The sequence below is a fragment of the Hoplias malabaricus genome, chromosome 7 (genome assembly GCF_029633855.1).
Source record: "Hoplias malabaricus isolate fHopMal1 chromosome 7, fHopMal1.hap1, whole genome shotgun sequence".
NCBI classification, from domain to species: domain Eukaryota; kingdom Metazoa; phylum Chordata; class Actinopteri; order Characiformes; family Erythrinidae; genus Hoplias; species Hoplias malabaricus.
In genome coordinates this window covers 5676845-5693511 of record NC_089806.1, presented here as the reverse complement: position 1 = coordinate 5693511, position 16667 = coordinate 5676845, and the positions used below count along the sequence as shown (strand labels likewise).

The following is a 16667-nucleotide window of genomic DNA, read 5'->3' as shown; positions in this document are numbered from 1 at the left end:
GTAATGGGCTGGAAGCAGCAATGAAGCAACTAGTGTTACAGTATTTTACTCTATTGTGAGCTGGGGAGGCTGAGGACTGTACACAGCTTCTAATGGTGAGTAACTTATTTAAACAATTTATTTATCGCTTATTTTATTGTTTTTGCAACCACAATATAGCTTAGATTGTTTCAAAATTACGTTCGTGTTTTTCCTCCTCTAGGCAATGGTACAGTTAATTTTTTTGACATCAGTTGTAGGACACCAGAACAGGGAAAGACGATATTTTCTGCCCCTCCCCCCCCCCCAAAAAAAAAACAATACAAAAAAAAAAAACGGCTAACGGCTATTTGTGGGCGGGGCGGCGAGAACGGAGACAGTGAGAGAAAGAGGGAGAAAAAGGGGGGTATAAAGGTATACAGAGACGGCAAGCGTCGTCGTATTTTCGGGATTTTGGAACCTCAGTAATGAGTAAATACATGTTGTAATCATCATACAACCTTTCCAACAACAACGGCTTGGTACTGCTTTATAGCAAGATAAATAGTGCTAGTTATGATAGCCGCTACAATTTAGCTATCGCTAACCAGCTAACTCCTGTGGAATTTGCACACTTGTTTGCTTCCAAAATTTTTTTTTAATGTTTTGTCGTCGTAGATAGAGTCAACTGCCGTTTCCCCCCTCAAATTAGTCCGTTGGAGGGGATTGGAGCCTGAGATATCACCAGTTTTGTGACGGGCTACAAGCAGGAGGCTGAGGGAAAGGTAGGAGAAAAGAGGCGGGAAGAAAACAAAGAGGGGGGCTCTGCTCCATTGAAACAGGCTGCCGGTGAAAGGACGGGTCAGTCGTAGCATTATTTAGCGCAGTAGAGACCACCAGGTAGAGAACGATAATTTAACTGTACGAACAATTGTAAACTCAAAGTCCAGTTTTGGGCTTCTGAGAGTAATATTCGTGTTACAGTACAAAGCAATGTATTTTAAAGAAGAGAACGGAGGGAAATATAAACATAGAGATGGAAAGGGATTCTGGTCATTGATATTAGTCCGTTTGGTAAAATTACATTCATTATTATAATAGAGAATTGTAAACGTAGAACATGTAATGTTAGCTACAAAAATACAAGCTCCATTCCAGTTCATGTTGAATACACTAGGGTGACCAGAGGTCCTCTTGTCCGGGATTTTGTTTTTCTAGAGCTTACATAGAACTTCGAGAAGTTTCGTTCACAAACTACTCCCGCCCTCCCCTACTCCGATTGGTTCACTTTAGTGAGAAGGGGGCGTGGTGAAGTAGCCTAAAATCTTCTGATTGGACGGTCTGACTGTAGCGCTACCGTTATTGGTCGATAACCTTCTCTGTGAACATTTAATTGGTCAGTCTGCACGTCAGTAGTCCTTGTTTACGTCAGGCAAAGCTCATGTACCCACCCTCATCTCGAGCAGCTATGCCGAAACGTAAATGTAAGTTCTGGGATGAATTAAAATAGAAATTCCCATGTTTTGTGCAGCAAATATAGGTGTAAAGGACCTAAAAGCACACATAGGTTCAGCTAAGCATAACATGGCAGCGAGGTGCGAGAGCTCATCACCCCCCACCACCTGCCCTCCACTTTACTTTGTGCAGTATTGAGACTTATAGGCTGATGTATTTTGCTGCAGAATTATGAGCTCCATTCCAAATCTGATCTGGGACTCCCACATTTGTTATTTAGTTTAAAGTCGAAAGTTGAAGGGAAGAACCTATCTAGGTATGCAAAACTAGTAAATTAATTAGCTTGGCTAAATGTTTGTGTGTGTACATTTTAATTATTTATCTGTCTTTAGTCGGAGTATTGGTTTCAAAGTGTCTAAATACTACATGATGAGCTACCAGTTCTGTGATCACAAATGTATTGTGTTGGTTTATGTAGTGCATATGAAATTACACCTTATTTCTCTGTACTATATGTTTTAAACGTGAAGAGGCTCATGACTTTCAGGAAGTTTGGTGCATTCCTTCTCAGAATTAAACTACTCCCTATTCCACTTTATCTTACCTGTAGTTAACATCGAAACCTTGAAATATGAAAACTTACCGTTGCAGAAACCCCATTTATGAAAATGTATAAAAAAAATTATAAAAATTAACTGAAGGTAAATGCTTAGAAAATTTGACCCGTTTGTGTTATTATCCGTTTCTGGATAATTCTTTATTAAATGTTTCTGAAGAGCAGTTACTGTTTTCATTCATTCATTCATTCATCAGCTGCAACCACTTAATATTTATAAGGGTCATGTTAATAAGAACCTATCTGGAATAGTTTGATGCAGGTGAAAATTGTGCTTTTGATATGTGATATTTAAGGTCAAATACAGGATTGTCTGATTACTGTGATAAAGGGGTGTGTGATATGACGATATCAGATCGTGGAGGATAAGAATTTGTCCATGATGCACCATCACAGGGAGATCCTTGTATTGTGCTGTAATGTAGTGTAAGGGGGGGAAAAGTACTTGGTTAGAAACAAGACTAAATATTAGAATAAATTTAGGTAAGTCAGAACCTTTCTCCTATTTGGTGAGGGTAAAAAGCCATTTGGAGAGGTGCATGAGATTAGTTTGTCAAGGAGGGTAAATGTATATTGCCATTAAGCTTAGATAATGTGTTTGGTTGGGGTCTTTGAAGATTCCAAATTAAATTTAGAAAAGTGCTTACTATGTTTTGTTGTTTTGATCATATTTTGACCACTAAAGATTCATTTCAATATCTTTAAAAATTCTGAAGGCTTTTCAGTTACAGTTCTTCTTAAAATTGCCTCTAGTTGATTCACTGTCTCATTTGGGTTCTTCAAAGAATAAAGAAACGTTAAAGGGTTATGAACACAATAAACAACGAAGGGAACCAAACTTCCTCCCACATGAGCTTGAGCTCAAGTCACGTTCACGCACCTGCGTTAGAAGCTCGCGCTCATGTCACAATATCACTATATGGCAAAAGCCTTTTTGAATTAAAAAAAAAAGCATACCGAAGTTATCATGAACGGTATTATATTGCTCACCTTTAGCGACAACGTTCAACTTTATAATCAGTGAAGCACCCTACATTTTCCACAAGCTTCAGCACTTTATGTGAAGCACTATTTTTGATGGACACCCTGTGAGTCAGCTTCATCATTGTATTCACTTTTTGTCTGGGTTATCGCACATCACCAACATTTCCTCTAAGTATTTGCAGACATAGTTTTGCTCTTGACGCCATCTGATCTTCCCCTTATTGTATCCTCTAAGCTTTGTGTATACAATTTTTATTGCAACTTTTTTGTTCCTATATTTCCACATGCTATGTTACTAATTATGGATTTTTTATTTTATTTTATTATTTTTTTAATAGATGCCTCATTAGACAAAAAAAAACGGAGGTGGTCAAAGTCGAGAACAACCAAGAAGTCCTGAACCATGCAGCCGTGTGTATCCTTACTTTTAAAGAAACTGATGGACTTTGAATAGAATTTTATTGAAGGGTCATGTTCAATGCAAACGTGAATCTAAGTGTGTCTTGGCTGATGAGTAACATGTAGGGTTCATGATATTTAAAAGACAAAGTTTTAGGAATCCAGATTTTATTTTATTTAATCCAGATTTTATACCCTTTTTTATTAAAATGTTCGTGATGTATTACATTCACTATTTGTGTGATGTGGTAAGATCAAAAGCCATGTAATGTAACTTAATATTTTATTATAAATATGTGGGCACCTTTCTTGTGATCCTTCAGGGGCAATAATGGGGAAGTAATTTGATATTGTGAAGTATTTTTGGTTAAAGAAAAAAAAACTAATCAAACATCATAAGGGGCAAAAATCTAAAGTGCCATTAAAATATAAATGATTTTATATTTTGCATTGTGTATGTAATGTTTATAGTATTTTTATAGTATTTGTCCTTGGCAGTTTGGCATAATCCTGTTACAGTTACATGCAGGTATTGTTCAGTATACATGAAGAATTTGATGTAATATGGTTACTGTTTCTAATTACAGTGTTCATCTGTAAAAAGGTATTGTTTCAGGAAAAAAGGAGTAAATGGCTGGCAAATCTGCTGAAAGTTTTTATAGTACACCTAAATATTTACAGTAAAACATTGTATTATGCAGTTGTAGTAGTATTCTGTAAATTTAAATTACAGTAATGTTCCTGTAAGAGTGCAGTAAATGAATGGGAACTCTGCTGCTAGTTGTTTACTGTAAATCCCAGTATTTACAGTAAAGTATTGTATAATTCAGTTACAGTAGTTTTCTGTACATTTGAATTACAGTAGTGTTCCTGTAATTCTGCTGCCAGTATTTTACTGTAAAATTTACTGTAAATGGAAGCCTAATGCTGAGGGGCTGTAAACCTATTTATTTAATGCTGGGCACCGAGTATTGTGACCTTAGCCTCATGGAGAAAGTTAGTTTGTGCTTTTAGGCTAAAAACCTGAGAAATTCAACCCCAACTAACTCTACAAAATGAGCTGAGAACTCGTATTGTTCCCTTCCAGCACGACACTATGAAACATTAATCAGAGTCAGAGCTAGAGCTGTGTCTGGGGCAGAGGAGCCTCCGCTGCAGGTCATTCAGGGAGATCAGATCGATGATGACAAGCCCCACCAAAGACAGCTCCATTCTCTCAGCTCAGGAAAGCTCCGGGCTAAAGACTGAGTCCGAAACCTTAAAAGCGACTTTAATAAAACTAATAAGAGCAGGGGGCTCGCTGTGGAGGTGATGCTCACCTGCTCTGACAGGTGCCGAGTGGATCCCACTCTCACATTCATACTTTAAGTGTCTTCACGGTTCAGTGGCTGACGTTAGAGCCCCCCCTTCTGGTATTGTATGATTTATAATACATGAGACGTGCTGCACAATGTTCTACATGAACTAGAACTAAGAGGCTTTTGTAGTAGAACTGCTCATATCACAAAACCTCACTGTCAGCTCAGGGGCTCTCAGTAGTACCACACCAATCCGCCACAAGATTAAAACCACTGAGAGGTGAGGGGAATAGCAGTGAAGCTGTGAGCAGTCAGCTTTTGGAATAAATGTTAGAAGCAGAAAAATGGTCAGTGGGGATACTGGGATGGCCCTAATGTTTTTGTCAAACTTCAGAAAGCTACTGTAGCCCACTGCTGCTCTGATAGAAAGGGGTCCAGATACGGTGTTCCACAGACAGCTGCTTTATGGGTCAGTCAATGCTGACGTTCCACAATACTCAGATATTTCATACCTCCTTAAACTTACTTTTAATTGATACAGGAACTTGGCTACTCTGCCTTTTTAAGGTGATGTTTGCAGTTTTATTCCAATAATTAAAAAAAAAAAAAAATTCAGAAAATGGTCTTCTCACCGTTTGCTAGCTTTAATATCTGTTTGGGCACTGGAAAAAGGTCCAGTGTGTATACACAACCCTGGCTGAATGAATGGGAACGAAACACAAACGCCCAGTACAAAATGTCTCAGACTTTTTCTCAGAATGTCTCTCTCTCTCTCTCTCTCTCTCGCTCTCTCTCTCTCTCTCTCTCTCTCGCTCTCTCTCTGTCTCTCTCTCCCTCTCTCTCTCTCTCTCTCTCTCTCTCTTAGGCATGGTCAAGAAACAGCATCATGAGGAGTGTGGACGGTGGAGAGACCCCAACCATTGAAAAGCATGAAGAGAGATGAGGATTTTGCTTTATTCCTGCTTCATAGGGGGGTAACACTGACTTTTCTGTTACTCTTACATTACTTAAGGTGGAACTGACTCTAAATTCAGGAGAGTGCTAACTGCATGAAATAAGCACAGACTGAAAGTGCTAAAAAACTAAACAGCTTGAGTTGTTTAAGCTGTTTCTGTGGTAATTCAGACAAGTTACACTTCAGCCACCAACAAGATACAGGTCAGCGTCTTGCTCAAAACCTCCATTTCATTAATATCTATATTTCCTTTAAGAATAATGACTGCCGCTGTCCAATACAAAACGTGTGTTTCCAAAATAGCAACTTTACAGGAGATGGGTAGCACCTTCATAATCCATTAAAGTCAGTGCAAAAAAAAATATTCCAAGTAAATTTGGAGCATTTCTATTGGTCCGTTCATCATGGCATTGTCACTCAGTGTGAAGAACAGCTGCTGTGTTCAAATGATGCAGTAGACTATCCACAAACACAAATGTATGTGTCTTTCTTTGGACAGTGGCTGCATGTAAATGTTTTTGATTGTATTTGTACTTGTGCTCAGTCAAAAGCAGGCAGAGACACTTATAAATTCAGTTGTCTACATGAGAGATACGAGGCCGTCTTTGTGAGTTAAAACAGAACATAAATGAGGTTTAAATCACTGCTGTGGGACTCTACCTGCACACACTGCTCTTAAAGGGCTGTGACAGGGGCTCTGGTTCTGTGACACTTAATTAATGACATGGCTCCAGCAGCTGCACATCTCATATCAGCCCAGCAGCAGCTCTAACACACACATCTCTGAACCCATCTGGGCTCTGCTGAGGCTCACTGATATGAGGTAAGAACTCAAAGAAATGGCCTCTATGAAAACCGCAGGGGCCTATTTTTTTGGTACGAGTTCTCCTCCTCGATTCAGACAGTATTACCTCTTTATTGCTCATAAATCTGTCCGTTTGTGCTGGAGGGGGTTATACCGCTCACACATGTGAGCCATCTACAGCAGCTCAGGCTTAGACCTCGGTTTATGATCCAGAGTTTATAGCTACGCCGTGCTACATTAAAACCACTGTTCACATGCTTTAGCATGCATTAAATCGTATGACAGTGCTAAAGGAACACTGGGTATGATTTGCTATTTTTGCTCGTTGTCTCCCCCTAGTGTTGTTCACTTTTACAGCACTGTCCAGAAATCAAGGTGGAGTGGTTTCCTACCCTACTCCAAAACCTCCAGTTGTGCAGTTTCTGCAGTGCTGAGCTCAGACAAGCAATGATGGAGACTCTTTTCCCTATTACAGCTCAGTGGAGCTTTTAAAGCTGTAATTATATGGTAGAAATACTATGTAGGGATACTTTAACATCATATTTCACTCTGACGCCACCCAAACCTCCCAAAAAAACACAGCAGGTGCAGCAATGGCCTCTAATCCACAACAGTAACACACTACTGCAAGTTTTATTTTAGGAACAGCCTCACATGCCTCCATCACATCATCCACCTGCCTTCAACCAATCAGCACACTGTGTTTACTCCCTGTTTATTCACTGTCTTATTATGTAAAACACTGTATAGAGTTTGGTCTATGGGAGGAGCACTGTGCTCACTGTTCCACCTCTAACTCCACTCACAAGTGCAGCCATTGGCTCTTGACTCCCTGGACACAATGTTTTCATTGATACAGTACATTTAAGTTCTAGATGAATTAGAATGTGGTTCATGTAAATGAGTTGACACACTTCAGCTGATTTTTCAACTGCGCTCGAATCTTTACTTGTATTCATGTTGTAACACAGTTTCATGAATCAGATCTGCACTCATTATCAATCAGCCATGATACTAAAGCAGGATGTACTGACTATACAGCAGGCACAGGCAGTTGTCCATCTGTTGCTCTGCATACTTTGTTAGCTCCCCTCCCACCCTGTTCTTTAATGGTCAGGACTGTCAAAGCACCCCCACAGAGCAGGTATGATTTGGGTGGTGGATCATTCTCAGCGCTGCAGTGACTCTGACGTGGTGGTGCGGGTTGATCACACACGTGGATCAGAGTTGTAAACAGTGTCCACTCACAGCTTGACTTAGCTTGAGGAAACCTTGTTTTTCAAAGACGTCACCTGGACATTGCTCATCAGGGTGGGGGAAGACCTTAGAGAAGCAAGGTGATCTTGAATGGCTACTGACTACTGATGTTTGTTACCATCATTACATCATGGATATTGTAAAGCAGAATGATTCCTAGTTCTCTTGGAGCAGGAGAAACATACAATACATTATTCAGGTGTGTGTGTGTGTGTGTGTGTGTACTAATGAGAGCCTGTTTCCATGAGTCTGCATGTTCCATCATTGTTCTCATTAGCATGCCCTGCAACAGTGCTGTCTGTACTAGAAGTACTAGTGATCATATCTACATCCATCGACTCCACGTCTGAGCCTCTGTCCACTGGGCACTTTTCCCCAATGCAATGCAAGGAAGCATGAGCTGGCAGAAACAGTTAATCTGTGGATGGATGATTGCATATTACAGCTGTAGGCACTGAGCGCTGCCGTAATTACTGTGAGGCAACGAAGCCCAGCGCTGATCAGCACCGAAAGCCTTTGGAGTGAACAGGTGGAAGTCATTGTTGAAAAGTTTAGTTTTTTGTTCTTTTGTTTCTCTTTTCTCCAGGTGGCTATTATTGCAAAAGCCATTATTACACTATTAGGACTTGCTCAGAGCGTGTGTAAGCTGTTGTCTGCCACAATGGCGCCTCCAAGAGACGTGAGAGTCGAGTATTGTTGCAGAGACCGATGAGATGTGCCAGTTTTCTACAAAAAAAGGATCCACAAAGTAACCTTTCAAATTCAAATACTGTGCTTTCATTAGAAGGTAGACCACACACTGGATGTATCCTACAGTGTGGGTTAAGCTGGTTCATGCAGATCTGATGCTGGTTTAGCTGGTCACCTAATGGTCAGACAGCACTCTCTACTCTCTCTCTATGCTGTTATTTGTTTATTCATTAGATGAACAGATCAGAGCACATAGGTATGCAGGAACATGTCTCTCGGCCTCTACGGTGCCGCTCATTCTGCCTTCCGTCTCTCCCTATTCGGCCTCTCGAAGGTCTTGAGGGACACAACATCCTGCCCCCGGTGGGTTCTGCTCATTAGATTGCCTTTTCCTCCCTCTCCTGTCCTCTCCCTTGATGGACGAGTGGGCTCGTGTCTGGCCTGAGCAAGAGACTGGACGATATAGAGACAGAAACATAATGTCACGATCCCTGAAGACATTGTCACAAGAGGATAATGATAAAGTGATGTACCTCAGCAGGGCGGTGTCCTCTGTCTCTTCCCTGACTAGTGGGAGGCACTTGCTGCTGTGCTATCTGCCTGGTCCTCCACTGCATCCAAGAGGCTGTTTCAGGTGGTCTCTTACTCTGCCCACCTGGCAGGGCTGTACTCTGTCTCCACACCTGTTTGTCCTGAGTGTGGTCTCTGGTTGTGTCTGCTGAAGCCTCTCCTCTCTTTGGCTCCTCGGGGTCCTTCTTATAGTTTATCTTCCTCCCCTTTCCCCTCGTTCCTCTTCGTGTTTTCTTTTTAGCAGGATACTCAGGGGGAGGACCAGCGTCCACAGCGTCCGTGTCATCTATCAGAGAGAATAGGAAGAGTCAACTTCAGTAGCTCATCAGGGAAGTCCAGTGGAGTTTGGAAATGTTCTTCATCAGTTTCAGAGGGTTGATCATTTTACACAAAGGTTCATCAGCTGTTTTCACAAAGTTATACACACTGATAGTGGGTAGAGCTACAAAAAACAACCCAGTGGTCTTCTGAGAGGCTCATGTCCCCAGTCTCCAACTTAACACATTCACTCTAAACACCACTCCATGTTTCAAAGATTTCTGAAGGAGATCCAGAAGAGGCAGCTCGGCTGACCTGTGCTATGTGTTTCTGATACTCACCCTGGGACTGATCATTGTCTCTGACCCCACTCCTGGTCTGCCCTGGTCCAATCAGGCCTTTAACTGCAAGAAGAAAAACCCTGGGTTAAACGGGGGTCTGATGTTAATCCGTGCTCTGAAATGGCTGTAAAAGTTGCAGTCTGTTGTGTTGGTGTCCAGAATCTGAACTCACCCAGACACTGGTCAGCACTGGGGTCAGTATCGCTGAGGTGAAGGTGCTCCTCAGTGATGTTACTCTCAGCTGGAGCACTCTTCACCTTCAGCTTAGGTCTCTCCCTATTCTGCCTCTCGAAGGTCTTGAGGGACACAACATCCTGCCCCCAGTGGGTTCTGCTCATTAGATCGCCTTTTCCTCCCTCTCCTGTCCTCTCCCTTGATGGACGAGTGGGCTCGTGTCTGGCCTGAGCAAGAGACTGGACGATATAGAGACAGAAACATAATGTCACGATCCCTGAAGACATTGTCACAAGAGGATAATGATAAAGTGATGTACCTCAGCAGGGCGGTGTCCTCTGTCTCTTCCCTGACTGGTGGGAGGCACTTGCTGCTGTGCTATCTGCCTGGTCCTCCACTGCAGCCAAGAGGCTGTTTCAGGTGGTCTCTTACTCTGCCCACCTGGCAGGGCTGTACTCTGTCTCCACACCTGTTTGTCCTGAGTGTGGTCTCTGGTTGTGTCTGCTGAAGCCTCTCCTCTCTTTGGCTCCTCGGGGTCCTTCTTATAGTTTATCTTCCTCCCCTTTCCCCTCGTTCCTCTTCGTGTTTTCTTTTTAGCAGGATACTCAGGGGGAGGACCAGCGTCCACAGCGTCCGTGTCATCTGTCAGAAAGAATAGGAAAAGTCAGCTTCAGTAGCTCATCAGGGAAGTCCAGTGGAGTTTGGAAATGTTCTTCATCAGTTTCAGAGGGTTGATCATTTTACACAAAGGTTCATCAGCTGTTTCCACAAAGTTATACACACTAATGGTGGGTCTGAAATAGCTGTAAAAGTTGTAGTATGTTGTGTTGGGGTCCACAATCTGAACTCACCCAGACACTGGTAAGCGCTGGGGTCAGTATCACTGAGATAAAGGTGCTCCTCAGTGAGATCACTCTTCACTGGAGCACTCTCCACCTTCAGCTTAGGTCCTGCAGACACAAGAATAAACAATAACATTCACAAAACCACCTCAGCATTATCTTCATTTCCTCCACTGTCCCATGAACTGACCTTAAACTCCCCCTCAGCCCCATGTCCATCCCCTCAGCTCCTGAACCAACTAACGCTCTCCTGAAAAACTGCTGCTGACCAGATCAGTGTTTCTGTTTGTTTACTCACCCAGAAACAGCACCGCCGCGTCCAGGAGCAGAGCGACCTCCTGCTCTGGGACAGTGTCCAACTCCTCTCCGGAGAGGATCCCCTCTTCTGTATCAACATGAATATCAACATCTGTCCATCGGGGTCTTTATTCTAGTGTGTGATTCAGGTGCTGTACTCACCCAGAGTTTGCTGACCAGCCGGTTCAGCATCGTCTTCCACCATCTGCAGCGCTTCCAGCTTACTGAGCGTGTGGGTTGGGTCAGGATTGCTCTCTAGCAGCTCATCACCTGCTTCAACATTAAGGGAGACACTGAATTACTGTTCTTCTCCTGATCACCTCGTTCATACTGTACACTACTACACAATCCCCATCAGGTCATTTTCTTACCTAGAGGCATGTCCACAGCAGTGTCCACAGGAACCTGGATGACTTCACCATCAGTGTCAGTCTCAGGTTCAACTGCAGTGTCTCTGTGTGTGTTGTCCACATCTGGAGGAGGACAGCAGTAATGTTAGGAAGAATAAGTGGAGTATGTTGTGCATTGGGATCTTGTCCACTTTTGTCCATTGTTCCCTCAAGACATTTACTCACTCAGAGGACTGTCCACACTCCCTGAGTCCATAGGAACCTGGACGGCTTCAGCCTGGGTTTGAGCCTCAGCTTCATCAGCAGCATCCAATTGTTCCTTGTTTTCTTCTGGAGGAGGAAGTGGAGGAAAATTATTAGTAGGAAGAGAAAGAGGAGGAAAAAGAAGAGTAAAGAGTTGTGCAGGAGCAGTATTAGTACGAGGAATAGAGAAGAGAGTAGGAGGAGCAGAATTAGAAGGGCTATAGAAAGGAGAAGGAGAAGCAGTATTAGTAGGAGGAGAAAAGGGAGGAGTAGAGAAAGGAGAAGGATGAGCAGTATTAGGAGGAGCAATAGAGAAAGGAGAAGGAGGAGCAGTATTAGGAGGAGGAGTAGAGAAAAGAGAAGGAGGAGGAGTTGAGAAAAAAGAAGGAGGAGGAGCAGTATTAGGACCAGGAGTAGAGAAAGGAGAAGGAGGAGTAGTATTAGGAGGAGTAGAGAAAAGAGAAGGAGGAGTAGAGAAAAGAGAAGGAGGAGAGGTATTAGGAGGAGGAGTTGAGAAACAAGGAGGAGGAGTTGAGAAACAAGGAGGAGGAGTAGAGAAAAGAGAAGGAGGAGGAGTTGAGAAAAAAGAAGGAGGAGGAGCAGTATTAGGACCAGGAGTAGAGAAAGGAGAAGGAGGAGTAGTATTAGGAGGAGTAGAGAAAAGAGAAGGAGGAGTAGAGAAAAGAGAAGGAGGAGTAGTATTAGGAGGAGGAGTTGAGAAACAAGGAGGAGGAGTAGGGAAAGGAGAAGAAGAGCAGTGTTAGGAGGATCAGAAAGAGGTAGAGTAGAGAGAGGAGGAGGAGAAAAAGAGATGGAAGAGGAGCAGCAGTATTAATAGGAGTAGGGAGAGGAAGCGAAGAAGTAGAGAGAGGAGGAGTGGACAGAGTGCTGTGTTGACCTCATGACCATGACCAGATGTTAATATCTCTGTACTTACCCAGAGACAGCACCGCCACGTCCAGGAGCAGAGCGTCCAGCAGCTCTTTGACAGTGTCCAGCTCCTCTCCGGAGAGGGTCCCCTCTTCTGTATCAACATGAATTAATATCAACATCTCTCCATCGGGGTCTTTATTCTAGTGTGTGATTCAGGTGCTGTACTCACCCAGAGTCTGCTGACCAGCCGGTTCAGCATCGTCTTCCACCGACTGCAGGAGCTCACTGAGCGTGTGGTTGGGGTCAGGATTGCTCTCTAGCAGCTCATCACCTGCTTCAACATTAAAGGAGACGCTGAATTACTGTTCTTCTCCTGATCACCTCGTTCATACTGTACACTACTACACAATCCCCATCAGGTCATTTTCTTACCTAGAGGCATGTCCACAGCAGTGTCCACAGGAACCTGGATGACTTCACCATCAGTGTCAGTCTCAGGTTCAACTGCAGTGTCTCTGTGTGTGTTGTCCAAATCTGGAGGAGGACAGCAGTAATGTTAGGAAGAATAAGTGGAGTATGTTGTGCATTGGGATCTCGTCCACTTTTGTCTATTGTTCCCTCAAGACATTTACTCACTCAGAGGACTGTCCACACTCCCTGAGTCCATAGGAACCTGGACGGCTTCAGCCTGGGTTTGAGCCTTGTCTTCTTCTGGAGGAGCAAATGTAGGAAAATTATTAGTAGTAAGAGAAAGAGAAAGAGGAGGAGGAGGAGGAGCAGTATGAGTAGGAAGAATAAGAGAAATATTAGTAGGAGAAGTAGAGAGAAGGAGTATAGATATAAGGAGGAGCAGTATTAGTAGAGTAAGAAGAGGATGAGCAGAGAAAGGAGAAGGAGGATCAGTATTGATAGGAGGAGGAGTAGAGATGAGGAGAAGCAGTATTAGTAGTAAGAGGAGGTGTAGAGAGCCGTAGGAGTAAGAGGAGAAGTAAAGAGAGTAGGTGGAGGAGCAATATTAGTAAGATGATTAAGAAGAGGAGCCGAAAAGGAGTAAAGAGTAGAATGAGTAAGAGGAGGAATAGAGAGACAAGTAGGAGCAGTTTTAGGAGGAGTAGAGCTGAGGAGGAGCAGTATTAGGAGGAGGATTAAGAAGAGAAGCATAAAGGAGGAGGAGGAGCAGTATTAGTAGGAGGAGTAAGAGGAGGAACAGAGAGAGAATGAGGAGTAGTATTAGTAGAAGGAGTAAGGAGGAGGAACAGTATTAGTAGGAGGAGTAGAGAGAGGAGGAGGGGCAGTATTAGCAGGAGGTGTTAGAGAGAGCAGAAGAAGGAGCAGTATTGGTAGGAGGTGTAAGAGGAGGAATCGAGAGAGGAGGAGCTGTATTAGGTGAAGGAGTAAGAAGAGGAGCAGAGAGGAGGAGGAGCAGTATTAGTAGGAGGAGTAAGAGGAGGAGGAGGAGCAGTTTTAGCAGGAGGGGTTAGAGAGAGCAGGAGCAGTTTTAGTAGGTGGAGTAGTGATCAGTTTTATAGGGGCCTTATTCTCATGGTACAGGTGTGTGTGTGTGTGTGTGTTTGTGCACTCATTTACTGACCCAGAGCTGTGTCCACTGAGGTCTCTGTCTGGTCCAGGTGTGTGTCCAAACATTCTTTGAGGCGCGCCACCTCCATCCCTGCTTTCACACCAATAAAACAGCCTCAGTTTCACAGTTATACCATTTTCTCCATTTATGTCCGTCCACAGTCCCTCAGGAATATTCAAGGATAAAGACCAACAGTTGTCCAGCTGTGTGTTATAGTGTTGAATAAAGGACGGTGATCTACAGAGTCTATCCTCACCGAGTCGCAGGAAACTGAGATGGGCGTCCCCCAGCTCCTCGGCTCCCATCAGTCTGGACATCAGTGTCTGGACCAGATGGCGTTTGGTTCTGGATCTGATTTTGAACACGGTGCTCTTCTTTTTTCCTGCAAGAAAAACAACCACCGTAGCAACCCCCATGCTAGTATTTCAAATACAGTGATGTACATTGAGCTACAACCCTGAAACAATGTTTAAACCACCTATCAGTTTCCATTGTAACCATCTGCAATATCTTAGTGACCACAGCGTTTAACCATTTATATTATAACCTCCGTCAACTTGACCACAATTTACAGCTGTTTACAGAAGTTTTAAGAGTTCGGACGTTATAGACGTCCAGATGTCCAGTTCTTACCCAGAGTTTTGTGGACAATGTCAATATCCAGCAGCGCCCGAATGACAGTGTCCTCGTCCTCTGGTTGGAGAGTCACCTCCAGAGCACTGTGTCCTGTTTAAGACATAAAAAAAAAAAATTCACTGTGGGGACAGAAGTTTGTAGACACTTGTTCTTAGTGTCTCCTTTGAATTGAGGAATATTTATCAGGAGTGTGTCCCTCTCTTCACTGCAGGAACACCTCTGAGAAGACCTTACACTACAAGCTGGAACATTGATGTGAGGATTTGATGGCACACGCACACAAGGAAAAAAAGAAAATAAATAAAATCCTCTCAGCAATCAGTCACAGGGTCACCACCATGAACTCCACTGATTCACTCACTCAGATTTGTTTGGATGGTGCTCTCCGTCTGATCTGAAGTTATCACGTCTTCAGAGACGACCTTACGTCCACTGCTCTCAGGTGTCTCCGAGCTGAGGGACACAGACACCACGTCCGTTTCTCCATCTGCGCCCTGTGGACTCTTGCTGCCGTCTTCGTTTCCTTCCTCTCCACAGATTTTGAGGTCTCTTTTCCACCACTTCCACCTCCTCTTCTTCTTCTCTCTGTTCCTCACCTTGTCCTTCTTGGGTTTGTCCATCTTCACTGAACTCTCTGTGTCTGTGGTGTTCGCACCAGAGAGACAACTCAAGAGGCAGGCCATTTTGCTGTTGATTATCTTCTCTCCTGTCACAGAATGATCCACTGCAGCAGAGAACACGGAACTTCACCTGCGCCTTCACCTTTGACATCACACCATGGAACCTTTGATGTCTGTGATGTCATCAGAGAGACCACACGCTGGCTTCTGTAGGCAGTGAAGGGGACAGAAGCAGCAGTAATCGTGTCCAAAAATGTGTGGACACCCCTCATGTTGAGGACATGAGGACACTGTGCTTCTGTAAGGGATTACTCAGGAATTAAATCCTCAGGAATGACTTTTGTGGGTTTGTGGCTGTAATGGTCTACTGATAAAAGCACCTCAAATAAAGAAAAAACTACTACTACTAACTACTCATCTCTCAGAGGGTCTAGAGAAGTGCCTCTGTCTCAAAAAGTTCATCTAGTTACAAAATCCGCTTCAAAAACCCTCCCACATCTCAGACGTAATTTCAATCTTTTGAGAGTTTAGGGGAGATTTTACGTCCTGTTTAACTGACAGTTCTTTGTGCAACACTTAAGGGAACATTTAGGGTTTATGACGATGTCCTTAAGAAGACCCTCAGGTATCACTTAAGGCATTTTTTCTGCAGCACACTTAACTCTAAGGGATGTTTAAGGGCAAATTTAAGGGACCATTTTCACTTTAGGTGTCTTATGCCCCCAGGGTCGGGCTGTGGAGCAGTGGCACTGTGTTCTCTGGAGCGATGGAGCTCCATCCACTTCCTCTGGGACGATTTGAAGCAGTGTTTATACTTGTTTTTTTTTTTTCATGTATTTTTGTCTTCTTTTTGTTTATCCCCAATTTTTTGTCTCCAGTCCCCTCCAGTGTTTTCAAACTGCTGCCGGGGCCAGTGAACAGCTAAACTCATCAGAGCAGAACAGGGTTCAGGGAATATAAGAATATCCTCCAGGTCTTGCACCAAGCCCAATTTGCTGTTGTTCACTTGCTCCTTTCCACATAGTGCCCTTGTTAGGGTTCTTAATAAATGAATGAAGCAAACACAGCAATATCTCAGCCTTGTTCCTCTGCCACATAGTATGCCACAATAGTCATACACACTGCAGTCAGCATTAAAATGATTCTGAAATATGCTGTGTCTGATCCACTCGTACCAGCACAACACACACAAACACACCTACAATGTCAGCACACCTATTTATAATCTGAAGGTGTGTCTACAAATGTAAGGATATACGGTGTGAATACGCTCGTCTTGTCCTAGTTCTGTCACATGTCCAGTTGTCCCTTGTCCTTATGGTAAGAAAGCCTGCAGATTCCTGCTGTTTTATTATTGAGGGCAGTTCTAATGTGCATAGGACATGGACGCTGCTCGGAAATTCTGCTCATGCTCTGAGCTCTCGCCCTCCTCAGTCTTCTGCGTTCTGATTTGCATGCAGTCCTGTG

The 16667-nt window shown here is 43.5% G+C and overlaps 1 protein-coding gene across 2 annotated transcripts; it reads right to left on the bottom strand.

Moving 5' to 3' along the window:
- Nucleotides 1-8673: 8673 nt before the first annotated feature.
- LOC136702389 (uncharacterized) lies at nt 8674-15220 on the bottom strand. 2 transcript variants are annotated; one of them, XM_066677429.1, is made up of 17 exons: nt 14942-15220; nt 14578-14670; nt 14201-14326; nt 13957-14034; nt 13002-13076; nt 12798-12899; nt 12595-12699; nt 12430-12516; nt 11475-11579; nt 11271-11372; nt 11062-11169; nt 10612-10710; nt 10080-10402; nt 9759-9999; nt 9587-9649; nt 8951-9273; nt 8674-8870 (listed from the first exon to the last, which is right to left on the bottom strand). In XM_066677429.1, exons 1-17 carry the CDS (start codon nt 15198-15200, stop codon nt 8712-8714), a joined length of 2448 nt encoding a protein of 815 aa, XP_066533526.1. In that variant the 5' UTR covers nt 15201-15220; the 3' UTR covers nt 8674-8711. The 2 variants fall into 2 exon arrangements, with proteins under 2 accessions (XP_066533526.1, XP_066533527.1); XM_066677430.1 differs by having other exon boundaries at nt 12595-12696.
- Between the last annotated feature and the right edge of the window lie 1447 nt (nt 15221-16667).